The sequence below is a fragment of the Nomascus leucogenys genome, chromosome 11 (assembly GCF_006542625.1).
Source record: "Nomascus leucogenys isolate Asia chromosome 11, Asia_NLE_v1, whole genome shotgun sequence".
Lineage (NCBI taxonomy): Eukaryota > Metazoa > Chordata > Mammalia > Primates > Hylobatidae > Nomascus > Nomascus leucogenys.
The window spans coordinates 25,603,290-25,624,375 of record NC_044391.1 but is presented as its reverse complement, the minus strand read 5'-3'; the positions used below and the strand labels follow the sequence as shown (position 1 = coordinate 25,624,375).

The 21,086-nt window shown below is 36.0% G+C and overlaps 1 protein-coding gene across 10 annotated transcripts in view; it reads right to left on the bottom strand.

The window, feature by feature from the left end:
• Window positions 1-21,086, bottom strand: part of PPP1R9A (protein phosphatase 1 regulatory subunit 9A) — a 395,135-nt gene that overhangs the window by 167,188 nt on the left and 206,861 nt on the right. For all 10 annotated transcript variants that reach the window (XM_003252514.4, XM_030822117.1, XM_030822115.1 and 7 more), the window contains exons 3-4: window positions 18,629-18,761; window positions 8,921-9,041 (exon numbers count right to left, since the gene is read on the bottom strand). In XM_003252514.4, coding sequence (XP_003252562.2) covers window positions 8,921-9,041; window positions 18,629-18,761 — 254 coding nt within the window. The remainder of the gene's footprint in view (window positions 1-8,920; window positions 9,042-18,628; window positions 18,762-21,086) is intronic.

Sequence of the window (21,086 nt, the reverse complement as noted above, 5' to 3'; positions counted from 1 at the left end):
CTGGACCTTATTGTTCATATCACTATCAGCATTTTGGTCAAAGCCATTCAATAAGTCTCTAGGAAGTTCCAAATTTTCCCACATTTTCCTGTCTTCTTCTGAGCCCTCCAAACTGTTCCAACCTCTGCCTGTTGTCCAGTTCCAAAGTCGCTTCCACATTTTCAGGTGTCTTTTCAGCAATACCCCACTTTACTGGTACCAGCTTACTGCATTAGTCTGTTTTCACACTGCTGATAAAGACATACCTGAGACTGGGTAACTTATACAGGAAAAAGGTTTATTGGACTTATAGTTCCATGTGGGTGGGGAGGCCTCACATCCATGGCAGAAGGTGAATGACATATCTCACATGGTGGCAGACAAGAGAAGAGCTTGTGCAGAGAATCTCTCCTTTTTAAAATCATCAGATCTCATGAGACTCATTCACTATCACAAGAACAATGTAGGAATAACCCACCCCCAAAATTCAATCACCTCCCACCAGGTTTCTCCCACAACATCTGGGAATTGTGGGACTTACAATTCAAGACGAGATTTGGGTGGGGACACAGCCAAACCCTATCACCCACAGATATCTAATCTTTGACAAAATTGACAAAAATAAGCAATGGAGAAAGGACACCCTATGCAATAAATAGTGCCACGATAGCTAACTAGTCATGCTCAGAAGAATGCAACTGGACCCCTAGCTTTCACTGTATATAAAAAATTAACGCCAGATGGATTAAAGATTTAAACGTAAGACCTCGAACTATAAGAATCATAGAAGAAAATCTAGGAAACACCATTCAGGACATTGGCCTTGGGAAAGAATTTATGACCAAGTCTTCTAAAGAAATTGCAACAAAAGGCCGGGCATGGTGGCTCATGCCTGTAAGCCCAGCACTTTGGGAGGCCGAGGCAGGTGGATCACCTGAGGTCAGGAGTTCGAGACCAGTCTGACCAACATGGTGAAACCCTGTCTCTACTAAAAATACAAAAATTAGCCAGGCGTGGTGGCATGTGCCTGTAATTCCAGCTACTCAGAAGGCTGAGGCAGGAGAATCGCTTGAACCCAGGGGGCAGAGGTTGCAGTGAGCCAAGATCACACCATTGCACTCTAGCCTGGGCAACAAAAGCGAAACTCCATCTCAAAACAAACAAACAAACAAATGAACAAAAAACAAAACAGAAAAGAAAAGAAAAATTGATGAGTGGGACCTAATTAAACTAAAGAGATTCTGCATAGCAAAATAAATTATCAACAGAGTAAACAGACAAGCTACAGAATGGGAGAAAATATTTGCAAACTATGCATCTGACACAAGTCGAATACCCAGAATCTATAAAGAACTTAAACAATTGAACAAGCGAAAAACAAATAACCCAATTTAAAAATGGGCAAAAGACATAAACAGCACTTCTCAATAAAGGCATACAAGCAGCCAACAAACATATTAAAAAATGATCCATATCACTAATCATCAGGGAAATGCAAATCAAAACCTCAATGAGATATCATTTTACACCAATCAGTATGGCTATTACTAAAAAGTCAAAACAACAGATGCTGGTGAGGCTGTGGAGAAAAGGGAATGCTTATATGCTGTTGCTGGGCATGCAAATTAGTTCAGTCACTGTGGCAAGCAGTTTAAACATTTCTCAAAGAACACAAAAGTACCATTCAATCCAGCAATCCCATTACTGGGTAGATATCCAAAAGAAAACAAATCATTTTACCAGAAAGACACATGCACTTACATGTTCACTGCAAACCTATTAACGACAGCAAAGACACAGAACCAACCTAGGTGTCCACTAACAGTGGACTAGACAGAGAAAAATGTGGCACATATGCACCATAGAATACTATACACCTATAAAAAAGAATGAAATCATGTCCTTTACAGCAACAAGGATGCAACTGAAGGCCATCATCCTAAGCAAACTAATGCAGTAACGGAAAACCAAATATTGCATATTCTCACTTATAAGTGGGAGCTAAATACTGGGTAATCATGGACATAAAGATGGCAACAAGTGAAACTGGGAACTAATAGAGGGGAGAGCAAGAGAGGGAGGCAAGGATTGAAAAATTAACTACTGGGTACTATGATCAGTACCTGGGTGATGAGACCATTCATACCCCACACCTTAGCATGACACAATATACCCAGTTAACAAAAGTGCACATATACCTCCTGAATCTAAAATAAAAGTTAAAAAAAAAAAAGAAAAAAAGGACAGAAGAGATACAAGATGCAAAGTATTCCATCCAACAGAAACAGTAACAATAGACTTTTGGCTGGATTTGCTCTTTGCATTCAGAGATCAGAGATCAATGTGAAAAAGAGGAATCCTATGACTAAAATACTGATTCTACATTGTTCTTCCTGTCTACCTTAATACTGAAAACATTAAGGGGGACAAAGAAAGCTTCATGCTATTTGATTATTATTTTCGTCAAAAGGGTGTCCATTTAAATTTTTTTCTCATTTCAAAGTGATACATTCATTAAAGAAAAAATTTGAAAATCTGATAATTAAAAAAATGAGGAAATAAAAACCATCTTTAACATTTTTAAAAAGAGTGAGCGAGGGAGGGAGGAAGAGAAGTGGAGTTCTGTGGAGTTTGCTATATAAGGGGCTTTTCAATTTACCTTTTTATGCAGGTAAACTGTGATGATTAAGGTGGAGATAAGTTCAAGAAACTAAAAATGAGGAGAAGAGGAAAGACAGGTAAAGAGGATTGGGTGAGAGATGAGGGGAATAATGGATGAAAAAGGCAGCAGTTCAGGTTTATTCCCACTATAGACTGCTCCTACTACTCCCTAGAACATGAGTCAGCAGAGTATTAAATACAAAAATGGTTACTGTGAAGGGAAAAGTTTTCTGCTGTCTAACATCCACTTTGCTTGTATCCTTTATCTCATGAGAAGACAACTTTTAGATGCAACCTCACAGAACAGTAACACCGATAATCTCTCTTAAATCTTAGCTGTAATGAAAAGCACAGAAAAGACAAGGGAAGACTCTCAGTGGTTAAAAACAAAAGAATACCTAGACAGAGCTCTGTATCAGACCATCCCAGACTACAAAGAATAACCAGTTCTACAGATTATCTAAACTTTTCAAAATTTTCCAGGATAGCAGAGGAAATAGCCTGTTTCCCCTGGAAATACTGTCGACTGGAATGGAATTTATGGGAACATGCCTGGCTAGTTTGTAAAAACCATCTCATCCTGGCCAGTTCCTCAATAGTTTCCATGTGCTTACCATAAACAAAAGTGCACAACACTACTGCCCTTCAGTCTCACTATGATATTGCTGAGATCCTGCAATTCTTAATCTGAAAACCAGAATCAATAGGGATAAGGCTAATGAAAATACATAAATTGGATTATTCTACGGTTTGTTTAATGTTACTGGATAGTCACTTATTGACACAATGTTTCTGGGAAGGGAAAAAAAATAACCCTACCTCACGGGGCTTTTGTCAACAAAGCCACCAAAGAAGAATGACAGGGAGACCAGCTGGAGCAACATTAATGAACTTTGGTTAACAGAGATCTTCCCCAAAATGCTAGATACTGAAGTTTTAAATGTATGTGAAAATTGTGAAAATACATATCAAAGCAGTAACAGCCCAAATCTAAGGGGTGAATAGGCAAAATATTTTATTAGAAGATTAACATGAGAGTGTGTGCACAGAGAGGAAACCATTGAATAGGGGACCACGACAGATTCAATTAAAACAAGTTTCCATCCAGGGCTCTCTTAGGCTGGAGGGTACTTCAGGCAAGGATGGGTCCTAAGAGGGGGTGAGTTTGCTGCAGGATAAGCAAAAGAACAGGACTCTTTAATCTATTGTATATGTTGGTATTACCCAAAAGATGGGAAAAAAAAAACAATTAAAATCATTTAAAAATCGAACTTGAATGAGGATAAACTACATAGAACCTTAATTTCGTATGTGGTATCTCTTCCAATAAAATTGAAAAGGACACTGATTGAAAATGATGATGAGCAAAAGCTTGTGAAACAAAAACAGGACCCAAAAACAAAGTGGGTCCAAAATGGATTTTTAATTTGCCTCTAATTTAGCACGGCATTATTAACATCCTTTGTCAGTTACCATCCATGTGATTTACTCTACAATTCAGCATTTTGAATTGTTTTTATGAAACTAATTTTGCTTTATGGAATCATGAATGAGGACTGGAAAATCATTAGTGTGTGAAAGTGTCCTGTGTGCAATCCCAAAAATTACATTTATGACAACAAAAACTAATAGTCAATATATTCAATATTATTTTACTAAAAATTTAGAAATGAAACAGGAAATAGAAATGGCTGTCATGTCATTCAACTAAATTATAAGCCACTCTGTAAAAGGCAGGTAGCACAAAAACAAAACAGAGAAAAATGATAAGCCCAAGTAAAGGTTTCAAAAGTGACTAAAAGCCCCGCACTGTGGCACTCACTTATACTCCTAGTTACTTGGGAGGCTGAGGTGGGGAGTTCACTTGAGCCCAAGAGTTTGAGGTCAGCCTGGGCAACATAGTGAGACCTCGCCTCTAAAAATAAAAAATAAAAATAAAAAGTGACTGAAGCACAAGGATTCACTCATTCAACAAATATTTATTGAGCACCCTGTAAGTTTAAAGCATCATAGGAGAAAGTACACACATGAAAAGCTTGACAAAAGAAAATTTTGAATGTAATAGATAATATCAAAGAATAAGGAAAGGTCAAAACTTTTTAACTATACTGGATAAACTCAGGAAGATAAATATCCACGGCAAATTTTTTAAAGTACTCAAAATGTGGTGAGAGTTTACAAACCATTTAAACAGGAATACAAACGATCACAATGAAAAGACTTCTTGTGGGGGCAGGAAGGAGGGATGAGGGGGAGAAAAAAACTTTCTATATATACATGTCTGCTCATTTAACATTCCTTGAAGGAGGTATGACTAAATCTGAGATTAAATTGAAATACATTTTCTTAAATAGAAAGAGTTATTAAGAATCTAAAGCAATAGTAGTTATTAAGAATCTACAAAACAATAATACAGAATCTTATCCTTTCAAGGCTAAAAGGAACTACCTTAGAGAACATCTAACCCAGAACTTTAATTCTGTCAATAAAGGAGGTCTGACAAGTAATTTCCTCGGGGTGAAAATCTTATCATTTTTAGTTTTAATTCAGAAACTATACACAAGTGGTATATATTTTCTACAAAATTAGATATTCTATATCGCCAAAATTTTAAAAAACCCATACACTAGAGCCATTCAACACTTTTGTATATATTAATTTTAGGCTTTTTAAGAAAGACAATGACTGAGAGATAAGGACAAAAAGGAACAAAGAGGGAGAAAAGAAGAAATAGAATATATACCCTACACAAGAATGGCATCATATTAATCACACTATTTTGTAAATCATTAATGGAATATTTTTCTATATCAGCAAGTGTATATAACTTAAAATGTATTATTGACTAAAGGAACTGCACTTTTGTATGTTGATACCTTTTAAATAGTAAACATCAGTAAACAGTAAACACTGTGCAAATGAACATACCAGTAGTGGTGGAAATAATAATTTAAAAGATATAAATCGTTGTAAGTGTAATAATAATTTTATTTTCTCATTTTCTCATACCTACACACATATGCACATATACAACCACCCTCAATTTTCTTATTAATAAACAAGAAAATGTATTGATTATAAGAACTCCAAAGTTTCTCTGACCTCTAAAATTTTGATTCTGTACTTACATTGTACACCTTTAATAGTTTTCCATGAGGCTTCTCCCATAATAACTATTTTTTTATTAAGTTTCAAGCTTACTCTTACTTGGTTCAAGAACAGTTTCATATATATGAATAGCACTATGGAAAGTTATTCACACAAACTTAGTTAATGCTTATTCACACAAACTTAGTTAATGCTTACCACAACCCGCAATGTAGATAACATGAAAATTAAGTAATTTGTTGAATATCCCCAGATGATAAGTAGAGGGAATGGAATGAAGGCTCCTAGTTATATTATCTTAAAGATTCTGTCCATTACATCATATCAAGTTTTTTTTTGTTTTTTGTTTTTGAGACTGAGTCTCATTCTGTCCCCCAGGCTGGAGCTCAATGGCACAATCTTGGCTCACTGCCACCTCTACCTCCCAGATTCAAGCGATTCTCCTGCCTCAGTCTCCGGGGTAGCTGGGATTAGAGGCGCCCACTACCACGCCCAGCTAATTTTTGTATTTTTAGTAGAGATAGGGTTTCACCATGTTGGCCAGGCTGGTTTCGAACTCCGGACCTCAGGTGATCCACCCGCCTCAGCCTCCCAAAGTGCTAGAATTACAAACATGAGCCACCTCACCTGGCCCAAGTTGCATGCCTTAATATATTCACTGAGGCATTTATTCAGCACCTGTTATAACAACAACAGGATTAGTATACTAGGAAAATATTTAAAAGGACTGAGGAAATAAATGTACACTGGGACTGGTAAAGCAGAGTTCTAATGTAGTTATAAATAATGAAACTATGTAGAAGAATAAATAATTAGTAAATAGGTTAATAGAAAGCAAACCTAATTTTAAAATGATTGAGGGAAAAATAAATATGTCTATGTTTAGAACAATGGGAACTGGTTAACTACTAAATGCAAAATTTTATTTTTCTTTCTTTTTTTTTTTCAGGACACCTGTTACATGGCTATTAATGCAAAATATTCTGACTTTTTCTTCTTTTAATGAAGTTGTACTTTGGTTTGGCTTTCTGGATGGTTCATAACAATTAAGCATGTTTGAATACTAACTGTAGCATTATTTCCCATGATCTTAAAATTTTCACCAAACTTAATAAGAAATGAGGTATATTTTACAAACAAGTTTTAGCTCTCTTGGAAGAAAGGTGGTAAATTAATAACTGGAAATACTACTACCATTATATATAATTTATTAAAGGGGCAAAGAGGTTATTTCCTTAACTACTCTGGAAAGGAGGATGACTGTTAATAAGTTAATTTAAGACACAAGATAGTCATATTCCACATTCTTTGTTTTAAATGTAGTCAGCTAAATGTTCACTCAAAAGACTTATTTCAAACCTTCTCTATGCAAAGCATTATACTAAGTGCTATAGGAATACAAACAAGGCTACTGACTAAGATGTTATCCCCAACCTCATGGAAAAGAAGATATAAGGTGTGGTTTTGTATTTACATAAATCAATTTAGCTCTCTTTGAGAACTATCTGTGGGTATCTGTATGCATTTTTAGGATTAAAACAGAAACAATGGGCCAGGCACGGTGGCTCACACCCGTAATCCTAGCACTTTGGGAGGCCAAGGCAGGTGGATCACTTGAGGTCGGGAGTTCGAGGCCACCCTGACCAACATGGTGAAACCCCGTCTCTACTAAAAATACAAAAATTAGCTGGGCGTGGTGGTCCACGCCTGTGGTCCCAGCTACTCAGAAGGCTGCGGCAGAAGAATCACTTGAACCTGGGAAGCAGAGGCTGCAGTAAGCAGAGATCATGCCACTGTACCCCAGCTTAGGCAACACAACGAGATGCCATCTCAAAAAAAAAAAAAATGTTGTTCTGGGTCTCCTCACAGATTCACAAATTCTTTCCAACATGCTTTATTATTTCCTGATAAGATGGTCAAAAGATACATACTTAAACATAAAAAAATTTAAAGCTATTCATTAAATGTACATAAAACAACATAATAATTCTTTGAATTTAGCAGTCGTATATTTGGGTCTACTTTTATTATATTGCCAACTGCTATGGTTTGAATGTTATATGTTGAAAACAATCCTTAATGCAACAGTGTTGAGAGGTGAGACCTTTAAAAGGTGATTAGGTCATAGGGCACTGGCCTCACAAATAGATTAATGTCCTTATCGTGGAAGTGGATTTATTTCTTTGAGAGTGGGTTTGTTATAAAAGCAAGTTTTGCCCCTTCTGGCTCTCTCTCACTTGGCCTTTGCACCTTTTGCCATGGGATGACTCACCTGGAGGGTCCTCATCAGATGTGGCCCCTTAATCTTGGACTTGCCAGCCTCCAGAACCATGAGCCATATTAATTTCTGTTCATTATAAATTACCCAGTCTCAGGTATTCTGCCATAGCAGCACAAAACAAACTAAGACACCACCTTCTGCTTCTAGTCCCAACCTGATATATCAGAGCCAAGTATGAGGGTTAATCAAAATCTTGGCCTAAGATAGATGGATGGATAGATAGATAGATAGATAGATAGATAGATAGATAGATAGACAGACAGACAGACAGACAGACAGATAGATAGCTTGAGATTATGAAAGCTAAGACAAAACAGTGATTATCTGGATGCTCTGCTGTCTACTAGAATTATCCAAGGTACAGACTGCCAGACCCCTCTACTGGAGATTTTAATTCTACAGGTTTAGGTGCACCCAAGAACCTGTGTTTTTACATAAATATATTTGGAGGAACGCTGACCTTCAGAATTACCATCAATACAGAATTAGAGTCCCTAATTTACCATCTACATGTGTCATTTTTTAAGATGCCAGAACTATTATCATTTCTTTAAATATTTCTGAAGTGAAACTATGTGCTGACCTCCACAGCACACATTCTCAACTATATATACCCATGTTTCTGCCCACTTCCCACCAGATGGATGAATGGATAAAGACAGGTATAGACTGATAGATCTGCCCACTCATTTACCTAATATATATTAAAGAAAGCAGATATTTTGCCTGCATATCAGAAAATAATTCAAGTGTTTCAAGATTTTCACATCTGAGAAACCTGAAATTCTGTCCTAAAAAATCAACAAACAAAAGCAAAAAGCTACAACTGAAGGAAACTTCCAGGAAAGTTCTCTAAAGATTTTAAGTTATCAACAACAGTCCTTAATTTACCTGCCATCCCGTTGAGCCGCACCACCTTCTGTTACTGTCTTGACGAATATTCCCAGCTTTTCAAGTCCAGCATCTGCTCCAACACCCATTCCAATAATACTTATACCAAGACCATCCTCATCTATTAAAAAGAAAAAAAGCGGGGAGGTGAAACAACTTAAGTTTTACACTAGTCTGCAGTTAGCTGGTGAGACCTATTTGCTGTTTCTAATTTTATTTTTCCTTATGGATAGGACAATAACATGCTTGCCTTAGCAGAATTCTTTTCTAAGCTATGCAGTAAGGGTATCTAATGAGATCCTCCAAAAGGCTCATGCGTTTAGCTTCATTTTACTACTACTGTTGGTAATTCACTGTGGTCTCAGGAAAAGGTAACAACTTGGTTATTGAATAGTCACTCTGCCTTAAAACCTAGATTCTCTAAATAATGCAATGAATTATTTTAGGCGTAAGAGTACACATATTCAAACATATAATTTTAAATAAATGTGATCATAACATATCTGGAATTCCTCCTTCATTTATATGGTCTTTTCTTCTTTACTTGTTTATAAGATAGCACATGTGGCTGGGCGTGGTGGCTCATGCTAGTAATCCCAGAACTTTGGGAGGCTGAGGCAGGTGGATGGCTTGAGGCCAGGAGTTCAAGACCAGCCTGGCAACATAGTGAAAGCCTGTCTCTACTAAAAATACATAAAGTTAGCCGGGTGTGGTAGCAGACAAGGCACTTGTAGTCTCAGCTACTCAGGAGGCTGAGGCAGGAGAATCGTTTGAACCCGGGAGGCAGAGGTTGCAGTGAGCCAAGATTGTGCCATTGCACTCCACCCTGGGTGACAAAGCGAGACTCCATCTCAAAAAAAAAAAAAAAAAAAAAAAAGATAGTATATTTGAGTACTTTCCTCTGTGCTTCTATACCCAAGAATATATACTCATCAACAACTATAATATATACATACATATACTTAAACATATATGAATGTATATATATGTATATATATGTATATATAGCTTGTTTTTCCTTCTTATTTGCTTACACAAATGAGATTACACCTACTTCTCTTTACTGCTTACTTTTTAAAAACCAATGAAGCGCCTGGGCACAGTGGCTCACGTCTGTAATCCCATCACTTTGGGAGGCTGAGGTGGGAGAATCCCTTGAGACCAGGAGTTCAAGACCAGCCTGGGCAACAGGGTGAAACCCTGTCTCTACTACAAATAGAAAAATTAGCTGCGCATGGTGGGGCACACCTGTAGTCCCACCTGTTTGGGGGCTGAGGTGAGAGGATCACCTGAGCCTGAGAGGCAGAGATTGCAGTGAGCTGAAATCATGCCACTGTGTTCCACCATGGGCAACACAGCGAGACCCTGTCTAAAAAAAAGATATGTCATGGATATGAATGTCCTCAGTGTCCATAGCTCTAAATTATTTCTAATGACTGAATAATATTTCATGGTGAGATGGTATCATAATGTATCCAACCATTCTGTATTCACAGGCACTCATTTTTATTTCCATTTTACTGGTCCTATGAACAATACTGTGTGACAGTTTTTTTTTTAATTCACTTACAAATCACATGTTTATCCATATTTCCATTTGTCCTTTCTGTGAATATATAAAAGATACACTATTTTGCATGCCACATGTTTTAGTTAAAGTTCAAGGTTATTTTCTGATAGCCTCAAAGTCTTTGTAATCATGCTTTACTAGCAGCCTAAAAATACTAACTAATCAACAGTGATGGATTATTAAAGAAATACTGGTCCATATACTCAACAGAATGACACTTTTAAAAGACTTTTCAGCAATAACGTTTACTTAAGCATTTTTTCTGTTTTTCTTTTTTTTTTGTTTGAGACAAGGTCTCACTCTGTTGATCAGGCTGGAGTGCAGTGGCGCCATAATGGCTCACTGCAGCCTCAACCTCTTGGGTTCTGGTGATCCTCCCACCTCAGCCTCCGAGGTGCTGGGACTATAGGCATGTGCCACCACATCTGGGTAATTTTTTGCATTTTTTTTTTTTTTTTTGTACAGACAGCGTTTCACCATGTTGCCCAGGCTGGTCTCAACCTCCTGGGCTCAGGCAATCTCCTGCCTCAGCCTCCCAAAGTGCTGGTATTATGGATATGAGTCACCACACCCGGCCAGGATTCTTGTAATTAGTGTTCTTTGGATGAAGGCTCATCTCATTCATTATTACTTATCACCAACTTATGCCTGAAGTATTTCCAAGTACACCTGACAATCTTACATCTTTATTCTATGTATGTTTTAAAATATGTCACTTGGCAAAAGTGTGATTTGTTTGCTCAGCTGGATGCTAAAGGAATCTTTACAGTGTTTCCCCTGGATGAGCTGCCTGATGCAAACCCCAGCTGAAGGCACTTCCACATTGATTCTAAGCATAGGTATCTCTTTAGTGTAAAAACTTTAATGTTGACTAACAAATAATCTCTGAAGACTTTCCTCATTCATTACATTTATTAAGTTTATATACATGTGATTTCTATTTATTCAAATTGTTTCTCTGGTATAAAGACTGATTTCATCAAGAGGATTTACCTTGTTAAAGACTTTTCTACATTCATTATAGTTTTAAAATTTCGCCACAGAATGAGATTTTTTGTGTACATGAAGGTTAGATGTGTACTGAAGGCTCTCCCACACTGGTTACATGCATAAGGTTTTCCTCTCTCCCACCATGAATTCTCTTGTGTGTATAAGGTTAGCGGATGGCTGAATTCTTATTCACATTCATCACATTCATAGGGTTTCTCAAGAAAATGAATTTTTTTCACACTGATGAAGGATGAATGATTGCTGAAAGCCTTCCCACAGTGTTTACATCCATGTAAGTTTTTCCCCTCAGTGTATTGCTCTTGTGTTGTTTAAGAGATGATCTATGTAGCCTCTTTCACACAGAAAAATACCATAGAATTTCTCTCCTGTATGAAATCTCTGGTGTATATATGTATTAGTATTCTGGCTGAATTCTTGCTCACTTTCATTATACTCACAGGGTTTCTCTTCATTATAACTTATCACTTGTCAAGCCAATGTAGAGCTGTGAGTCAAACTTTCCCATACTCATTACTGTACAAAAGGCTCCTCTCAAATGTGAAATCTCCATACTGTCACACCATTAAATAATTTCTTCCTGCAACTATCTTGAGTGAAAATTACTTCTTGGTTTCTAAATCCATTTTCTCTGCCTAGACTCAGGTCTTGGTAGAATTCTCTTTCTTCCTTCCATTGCTCCTCTCATTGCTTTTAACTGGAAAATTACTCAGATTTGTAGAGCTGAAAATACAGTTGCAGAAAAAGCAATATTAACTCAAGCCATCCTCAATTCTAATGCAAATTACTTACAAGGACAGCGTGATGTCTGCAGGGCAATACAAGAAAGAGCACAATCAACCCGCAGAGACCGATGTTCTCCAGCATCTTATTTATGTACAGCTTTCTCTAAGATGAGTGAAGTCTGGAACCTCATCCTTAAAGGCCACTTATTATTCCTGTGGCTGACCCATCGAGAACCCAGCTGCACCCTGTCTTCCTCTCTATACGTTCCTAGGGACAGGCAAAGCACTAAGGCAAAACAGCCATAAAATGATGGCAAAGACAGTGGGACTATGTTATTATGGAAGACACTATTGTCATACTATGGAGCCCAAAGCTTATTTTCTAACTTCTGGTTTCCCATTTTGGTTAAGACTCTCCTGCCACAAGCCTAGATGATATATGCAGTCATTTAAATTTTCTTTATGACATCTTTAATATGTTATTATTTAACCCATGTAGAGTTATTTATTTTTACCTATGCTATAATGAAGGTATGCAACTTTAGATTCTTCCAGATAGATGCTCAGTTATGCCAGAACAATTTATAAAGCACACAATTACTTCTAAGCTAAAATATCATGTGTGTCATATGTTAAATTCTCACGGATACTAACATCTTTTTCTGGATTTTCTATTTTGTTCCACTGATCAATTGCCATTTGAATACAATTTGTTCTGATTACAAAAGCTTTACATTATATTTAGATATTTGGTAAATTAAGTCATTCATATTATTTTTCATACTTAAGTCTGTATTTCTCCAGACTTACATTTTACCAAAAAAACTTAATACTGTTTTTTGCAATTCTCCTCTCCCAACCCAACTATGTTGGCAGTTCTATTTGGAGCCTTCTTGTCCAAGAATATGGTTTGTCTTTCAATTTGCTTTCAAATAGAAATGTCATTCAAAAAGATGTTATTATTTTATTTAGATAAATTCCATGTTTTTCTCAGTAATAAATATTTTGTTGTTTTGGTGCTACCATAAATAAAATATTTTTCCCATTTTCATTTCTAAATTCTTAATGTGACTACATGGAAAAAATTGATTTTTATACGTATCTTGAATGTAACCTCTTCCTCCACAAATTATTTTACCAAATCTAATATTGAATCAATTTGGCTTTCTAGATAGATATGGATATGAATATATCAGCAAAAGATGATGCTTTTCATCTTTTATTTGCTGGTATTTATACTGGTCATTTCATTTAAAGGGCATTACAAATTTGATTTCTGGTTTTAATGAAAATATCTTTAGTGTTTACTCAATTTAGAATTAGAATTCTCTGTTTGTAGGTATTGTAAATTTATAGTTTGCATAAATTTAGGCAGCTTCCATCATGTGCTAATTTAGTCTTTCTTTAAAGTGGTAAATGTTACCAAATTGACATCTTTTCATATCAACTTGACATGAAATTTAAAAACTTTAAGGGCTTTTCCTTTAAATGTTATGTGGATAAATCTCTGAATAATGAACCACTCTGTATCCTTGTATCTAAAACCCCATTTGATCCTAATGAGTCTTTCTTTCTCTTTTTTTTTTTTTTTTTTTTTTTGAGACAGAGTCTTGTTCTATCACCCAGGCTGGAACGCAGTGGTGTGATCTCGTCTCACTGCAACCTCCACCTCCCAGGTTCAAGCAATTCTCCTGCCTCAGCCTCCCGAGTAGCTGGGACTACAGGCACGTGCCACCACACCGGGCTAATTTTTTTTTATTTTTAGTAGAGATGAGGTTTCACGTGTTAGCCAGGATGGTCTCAGCCACCTGATTTCGTGATCCGCCCATCTCAGCCTCCCAAAGTGCTGGGATTACAGGCATGAGCCACCACACCTGGCCTTTTCTCTTTAACTATTTCTATATTTGATATTTTATTTCATTTAGCATTTTAAAATATATATTCATAATTGTAGTTGTACTATAGCAATCTTTTTTGTAGCACATTAGTTTTGGGTGTAAACTTATATGGTATTTCAATGAAATGAAGAGTTTTCCTTTATTATTTATGATCTAAAATAGTTTAACACTGGCTTTACGCATTCTTTAAAGGTACAATAGAATCATCTGGTTCTGATGACATTTTAATGTTTTATCTGTAGTTGTCATTCTAGTTTCTTCTATAGCAATTAGTCTATTTTACTAAAGTTGATTCTTGTAATTCAAATTTTGTTAGGACATAAATTATTTCTGGGCATTCACCGCATTTGACAAAGAAATGCAGTGACTGACTGATCTTTTCTAGTAGCACTATATGTTTGTCTTCCATTCCTAATTTGCATAAATTTACTTTCAATTTTCTCCACTCAGTATTATGATTGATATATTTCATAGATGTATTCAATGAAAAGGATTTGTATTATCTTATTTTACTAGATTTTCCTATGTTATTAATATTGTTTTTACATATACTACTCTTCCTTGCTAGTTTGTTTGATTTATTTGGTTTACTTTTTCTGATTTCTAAGACAGGTCCGTTTTTTGCTTTTTAAAGTTTTTTATTTTAAAGAAAGAAATCAAGGATATAGCTTTTCTTCTGAGTAAAGGTTTTGCTGTGTGCTACAGACTTTTTAAGTTTAATCCTTTCCAAGATGGTTTGGGATATGAGTTTTAATTTTCTCTTCAATCAAACATCTACCTAGGAATGTATTATGTAATTTCCAAATTCTCATATTAAAGGAACCTTTAAAATTTTTCCAAAGGATAAAACTTTTTCTTTTAAAATACAGCTTGAAATAGAGTTCATTATATTAACCCACTCCTTGATTTTTTTTTCTGTCCATAAATCTGTCCAGTTCTGAAAGAAACGTATTGAAATCTCCAATAATTGTATTTGATTTGGTTACCTTCTAGTTTAATTTTTAGTATAAAACATGGCAACATACAAATGAGTTTAAGAAAATATTTATCAGGCCGGGCGCGGTGGCTCACGCTTGTAATCCCAGCACTTTGGGAGGCCGACGCGGGCAGATCACGAGGTCAGGAGATCGAGACCAAGGTGAAACCCCATCTCTACTAAAAATACAGAAAATTAGCCGGGCGTGGTGGCGGGCGCCTGTAGTCCCAGCTACTCGGAGAGGCTGAGGCAGGAGAATGGCGTGAACCTGGGAGGCGGAGCTTGCAGTGAGCCGAGATTGCGCCACTGCGCTCCAGCCTGGGCGACAAAGCGAGACTCCGTCTCAAAAAAAAAAAAAAAAAAGAAAAAGAAAATATTTATCTACAAAACATTATGTTTAAAGAATAAAAATAAAACAAACATCCATGTACAAAGACACAGAATATTACCGACATCATAAAAGCCACTATATATCCCTCCCTGACACAGCAACTCTTTCCTCAGTGACCATTATACTAAACATTGTGTTAATCATTCCCTACTTTTTAATACTACTTTTTAAAAACTGCTCATTTGTGTATCCCAAAACAATATGCTATTTAATTTTCTTGGTTTGAAATGTAAGTAAATGCAATTGTATCACACTAAATGGCTTCTTCTGTGGTTTGCTATTTTTACTTTCCCTCGATATCATGTTAAGAATCATACATACTGCTGCATGAACTGTGGCACCTCCATTTTCACTGCTGAGTAATATTTTATTGCCTAGATATGCTACAATTTATAGACCCTTTCTACCATTGATAAATATTTGGATTGTTCTTGTTTTTTTGCTACTACTAAAATAAGCAAATATGATGGCCCAGCTGTGTTTGTATGGCCCATGAGCTAAGAATGGCTTTTACATTTAAAAATGTATGAAAAATGTAAGCATTACTCTTTAATTCAGTTTAACTCCAAATGAAAGTTTCTTTTAACAGGAGTAATCCATCAGTCATGTTTGGTGTAATATGACTAGTATTCTTCATACTTTTTCATTTAAGCAATTGTATGTTTAATACTTAATAGTTTTCACCTCTTTTTTCCTTGCCCTTGCTGTTTTGAACAAGCTGCTCTTTGTTTCACTCCCTCCCTGCTAAATTGGACAGTGAATTACTCAGATAAAGTACGTAGGCAATGTGTTCTTTAAATCCTTAGATAGCAGCAGATGTCTTTCTTTCACCAGGATAGGTAAATGCTTTCTGGGATGGATATGGAATTCTTGGATCACCATCCTTTTTACCCTCAGTGGCATGTAAAATTATTTCTACATCTCCCTGCTTCCAGTGTTACAGTCTGATGCTAGTCTAATTATTTTGCCTTTGCAAGTGTCTTTGCTTGTTTGTTTGGTTGGGTATTTTTTGGTCTGGAATTTTTTAAGATTTTTCACTTTATCTTTGAATATCAGGATTTTTTCCCAGGCTATGCCTAAGTGTGGGATCAGTTTGGGGTTATTCAGCCCTCTCACTCGCAAATGGATAAGCTCTTCCTAATATAAGCCTCAGATCTTTTTTTTTAAGGACAAGAAATTTTTCTTCTATGATTATTATTAGTCTGTCCTTCTCCATTGTCGTTTTTCTCTTCTGTTGCCTACAACTTATATATTGGGACTCTTTCATGATTTTTCTTGGATTTTTGCTCTGTCATTTGAGAATTCTTTTTGGAACATCTCTTAAACATCATCTTCTAGATCGCCAACTTAAGTCTCAACAATAACTATCCTTTTCAATTCTTCCAGTGAAATTTTTCATTTCAAAATCAAGTAATTTGTTCTTGTTGCTAAGTTGCTCGAGAATGTCTTTTTTTAAATCTTTATAAATTCAGGGGAGTACATGTGCAGGTGTGCTATATGGATATATTACATAGTGGTGAGGTTTGGGTTTTTAGTGTAACCTTTACCTGAATAGTTCACATTGTACACAAGTGGTTATTTGTCAAGCCCCATCCCCCTCCCACCCTTGTAAACTTCTGGAGTCCGCAGTGTCTATTACTCTGCTCTATATGTTGATGTGTACCCATTGTTTAGCTCTCACTTATAAGTGAGAACATGCAGCAAATAATTTTGTGTTTCTGAGTTATTTCATGTAGGGATAACGGCCTCCAGCTCCAACCATGTTGCTGCAAAAGGCATGATTTCATTCTTTCTTATAGCTGCACAGTAGTCCATAGTGTATATATGCCCCATTTTCTTTATCCAGTCATCTATTGATGAATACTTAGGTTGATTCTATGACTTTGCTATTTCCAAGACTATTTCCATTGAATAGTACTCTGTTAAACATACAAGTCTCTTTTTGATATCATTTCTTTTCCTTTGGGTAGATATTCAGTAGTGGGAGTGCTTGGTCAAATGATAGTTCTATTTTCAATTATTTGAGAAATCTCCACACTTTTTCCCAGAGATTGTACTGATTTACATTCCCCCCAACAGTATCTAAACATTTCCTTTTCTCTGCATCCTTACCAACATCTGCTGTTTTTGACTTATTAATAATAGCCATTCTGACTGGTGTGAGATGGTGTCTTATTGTGGTTTTGATTTCCATTTCTCTGATGATTAGTGATGTGGAGTGTTTTTCCATGTTTGTTGGCTGCTTGTAAGTCTTCTTTTAAGAAATATCTGTTCATGTCCTTTGCCCTCTTATTAATGGGTTTCTTTTTGTTTTTGTTGTTGTTGAGTATTTGAGTTCCTCATAGATTCTGAATATTAGTCCTTTGCTAGAGGCATAATTTCAAATGTCTTTTTTTAAGCCATGCTTGAATATCCTTGGGTAGGTTTTTGTTTCTTTTTTTTCTTGTTATTCAAGTTATCATTGTTTGTTCTACTCTTTTTTTTTTTTTCAAAGCTCTCTCAGAGGTGTTATTTCTCTGTTCACTGAGTGACAGTTCAGTTCTTGGGTGTCCATCTTACATCTTACCTGGCAATCTCTGATCCCACGAGTCAGCAGTTACTACAGCAGGCAGGGTGTCATTCCAGGGAGAGAAATCAGAAGGAAGCCTTTCTGCTCCCTCTTCTCCCTGCTCTCTTTCAACCTTTTCCCCTCAGAGGGGGAGAGGATGTAACCCTATTTAAGTTTCCTTGGATTCTACTGCCTTCGTTAAAAATGTCCATAATTTTCCAATTATCCACCAAAACAAAAGAAAGCAACCATCTGCCCCAAGCTCTCATATACCAGCTCTTTCTGGGCTCTCAGCTGTAGCAGCCCTTTCCAGGAATACCAACAAAGCATTAGGCCTCACTCATACCTCCCTGATCCTAACCATCATCCCAGCCAGCTAAGATAGATGGGTTTCAGTTGGGAGTAAAACTTTCAATCCACCATCTACTCAGAATCCATATCAACTATTTTTGAAACTTAATAAATAAATAAGATCCTCCGTTAGAATTAAAATTTTATCCAATCCTTAGAAAAAAAGGCTACATTTTGGAAAAATAATTCTGTATTATTAACATAGCAACATAATGATATTAACACTGTAGCACTCACAAACCTTTCTCTAGCTCCACTGGGAAAAGTTCCAGCTTTTCTACACGTTTTTCAAGTTCATACTCAGCTGAAGCAGCCACAGGGTCAACTTCATCATTTCTCCTGTCATAGTCTTCATTGGAGTATGTGTTGAAAACCTGTAGTAAGAGGCCAACAAGATGATAATATAGAAAAAAAAAAACTGCCAGGTATCCAAAACTATGTAAGTTTAAACATTCATGTGATGAATTTCTTCTAAACAACTGTTTTGTCTTTAAAATCAATTGAGATGTTAAGAAAAGGAAAATTGAGTCAGTATAAAAGTAACTTACTAATTTTTAAAATGTGTAAGTGATAGTACCACTTTTAATCATTTAAGAGACAAAGTAGCCACAGAACACATTATGTGAATAGCAATATTTATCACCTTTTATAGAATCAGAATGAACTATATTAGCTGGAACGCTCTGCTGTTTCCCAATAAAACTAAGGTAAACCATCTTGAAGCTACCTAAGCAAATACCTACACTGAACCTGTTTCATGGTATGACCTATACTAGCCCTGAAGTAGCAGTGTGTCAGTATTATAATGCTGTCTCAATCATAGGATCACTGAACCTGACCTCCTTTCTAACACTGTCCTGGGCTCTTGTTTGTCATCCCTCATTTTACTTGCATATACATTTAAATTAAATTCTCATTGAAACTTTCTATGAAATTATTATGAAAATATCGCTCAAGGGCTATACAGCAAACAGGATATTGAAGCTGTTTATTTCTTACCTACATCATTTAAAAGACAACTAAATGTGGCCTTCACATATAGCCATAAGAAACTTGATTGTCCTAATTTCTGCTGAAATGTTTATCTTAAAAGGAACTGAAGTAGTTGTCCAATCCCTCTCTTAATACAGGAAAAAATATATGAAAGAAATAAATGTATAATTCATCAAGTCCAATTAATATACATAAAAAACACTGGCATTTTCAATAAAATTCAATAATTATTATGCATCTAAAGAAAATGTGTTCCCCCCAAAATCGTAAAATCTAGGATTAGCTTTTAAAATAATATTTATAAAAAGATACAGTAAAAACAGAAGGCAGAACAGAAGGCCAAAGACTAAAGAAATTATGTCTGTTTCCTACAAAGCTGGCCCTGCTGTTCTATGGACGCTTTACATTTGTATTATTGGAAAACAAGTAATTCCTATATTCTATATATGGTAACCTATAAACCAAGAATACATATGCATATATAGAAGCAGATATAATGTGGCTCCTAATGGTATATGCTTCTTAATAGTGTCATTTGTAGGATTTGTACCTGAGTGGGTGCTGTTTTCTTCCTGACTTTCAACATGTTTTCATAGCCTCGTGCCACTTGGATCCCTATTTGGTCTCTACCATGTTTCTCCACCATAGTAAGCCTTACTGCATCAAAATGCACATTTCCATAGTATAGGATTGGTGCTTTTATTTATCTTTTCATAATATTTCATAAATATTAGCATGTTTCCCATGCTAATATTTTTCTTTTTCTCTTCTTTTTTTTTTTTCATTGAGATAGGGTCTTGCTCTGCACTCCAAGCTGGAGTACAGTGGTAGGCTCACTGTAGCTTTTGCTTTCTGATCTCAAGTAATTCTCCCACTGTAGCCTCCTGAGTAGCTAGGATTACAGGCACATGCCATCATACTCAGCTAATTTTTAAAATTTTTTTTGTAGAGGCGAGGTCTCACTATATTGCCCACGCTGGTCTTGAATTCCCAGGCTCAAGTAATCCTCCCATCTTGGCCTCCCAAAGTGCTGGGATTACCAGCTTAAGCTACTATGCCCGGCCTAATATTCTTCTTAAATAGTCATACTTATAACTTTCTCTTAGACAGCTCTTTTGATCTTTCACTTCCTTTTATATTTTTAGTAATCACTTATTCACATTTATTCATTCAACAATATTTTACAGTTCTAAACTCATGCATGACATTGTGCTAGGCACTGGAGAAGGAATAGTTTCTAGTAGCTTACAGTTTAGGAAGGACACAGAAATCAAAATAAGCACCTACAAAATAATGTGGTAACTGATATAAAAGCAGCATATACCAACTATTTTTTAAATTTTCCTGAGAAAGTAAAGAATTTTGTGAAGACAAAGATATTTGACTTGAGTCTTGAAGAATAAACAGAAATTCACATATTTGAGTGCAGACGAGAAGGAATGTATATTTCAAATATAAGACCCTAGACCAAAATATGTATACACACACATAAACATTATCTATAGTTTTCTGGAAAACATTGAAAGTTGAGTGTACTGCAATGGAAAATGCCTATAGGAGCAAGCTTTAAACACAAAATAACAGTTAGCTGGGCCTGGGTCTCTTGCGTCCTGGAAATCACTGGCAGATATAACTGGAAATTATTCATTAATATTTACCACTTCTCTACTTCTGCTAATAGGTCCAGGTTTATGAATGCAAAACAA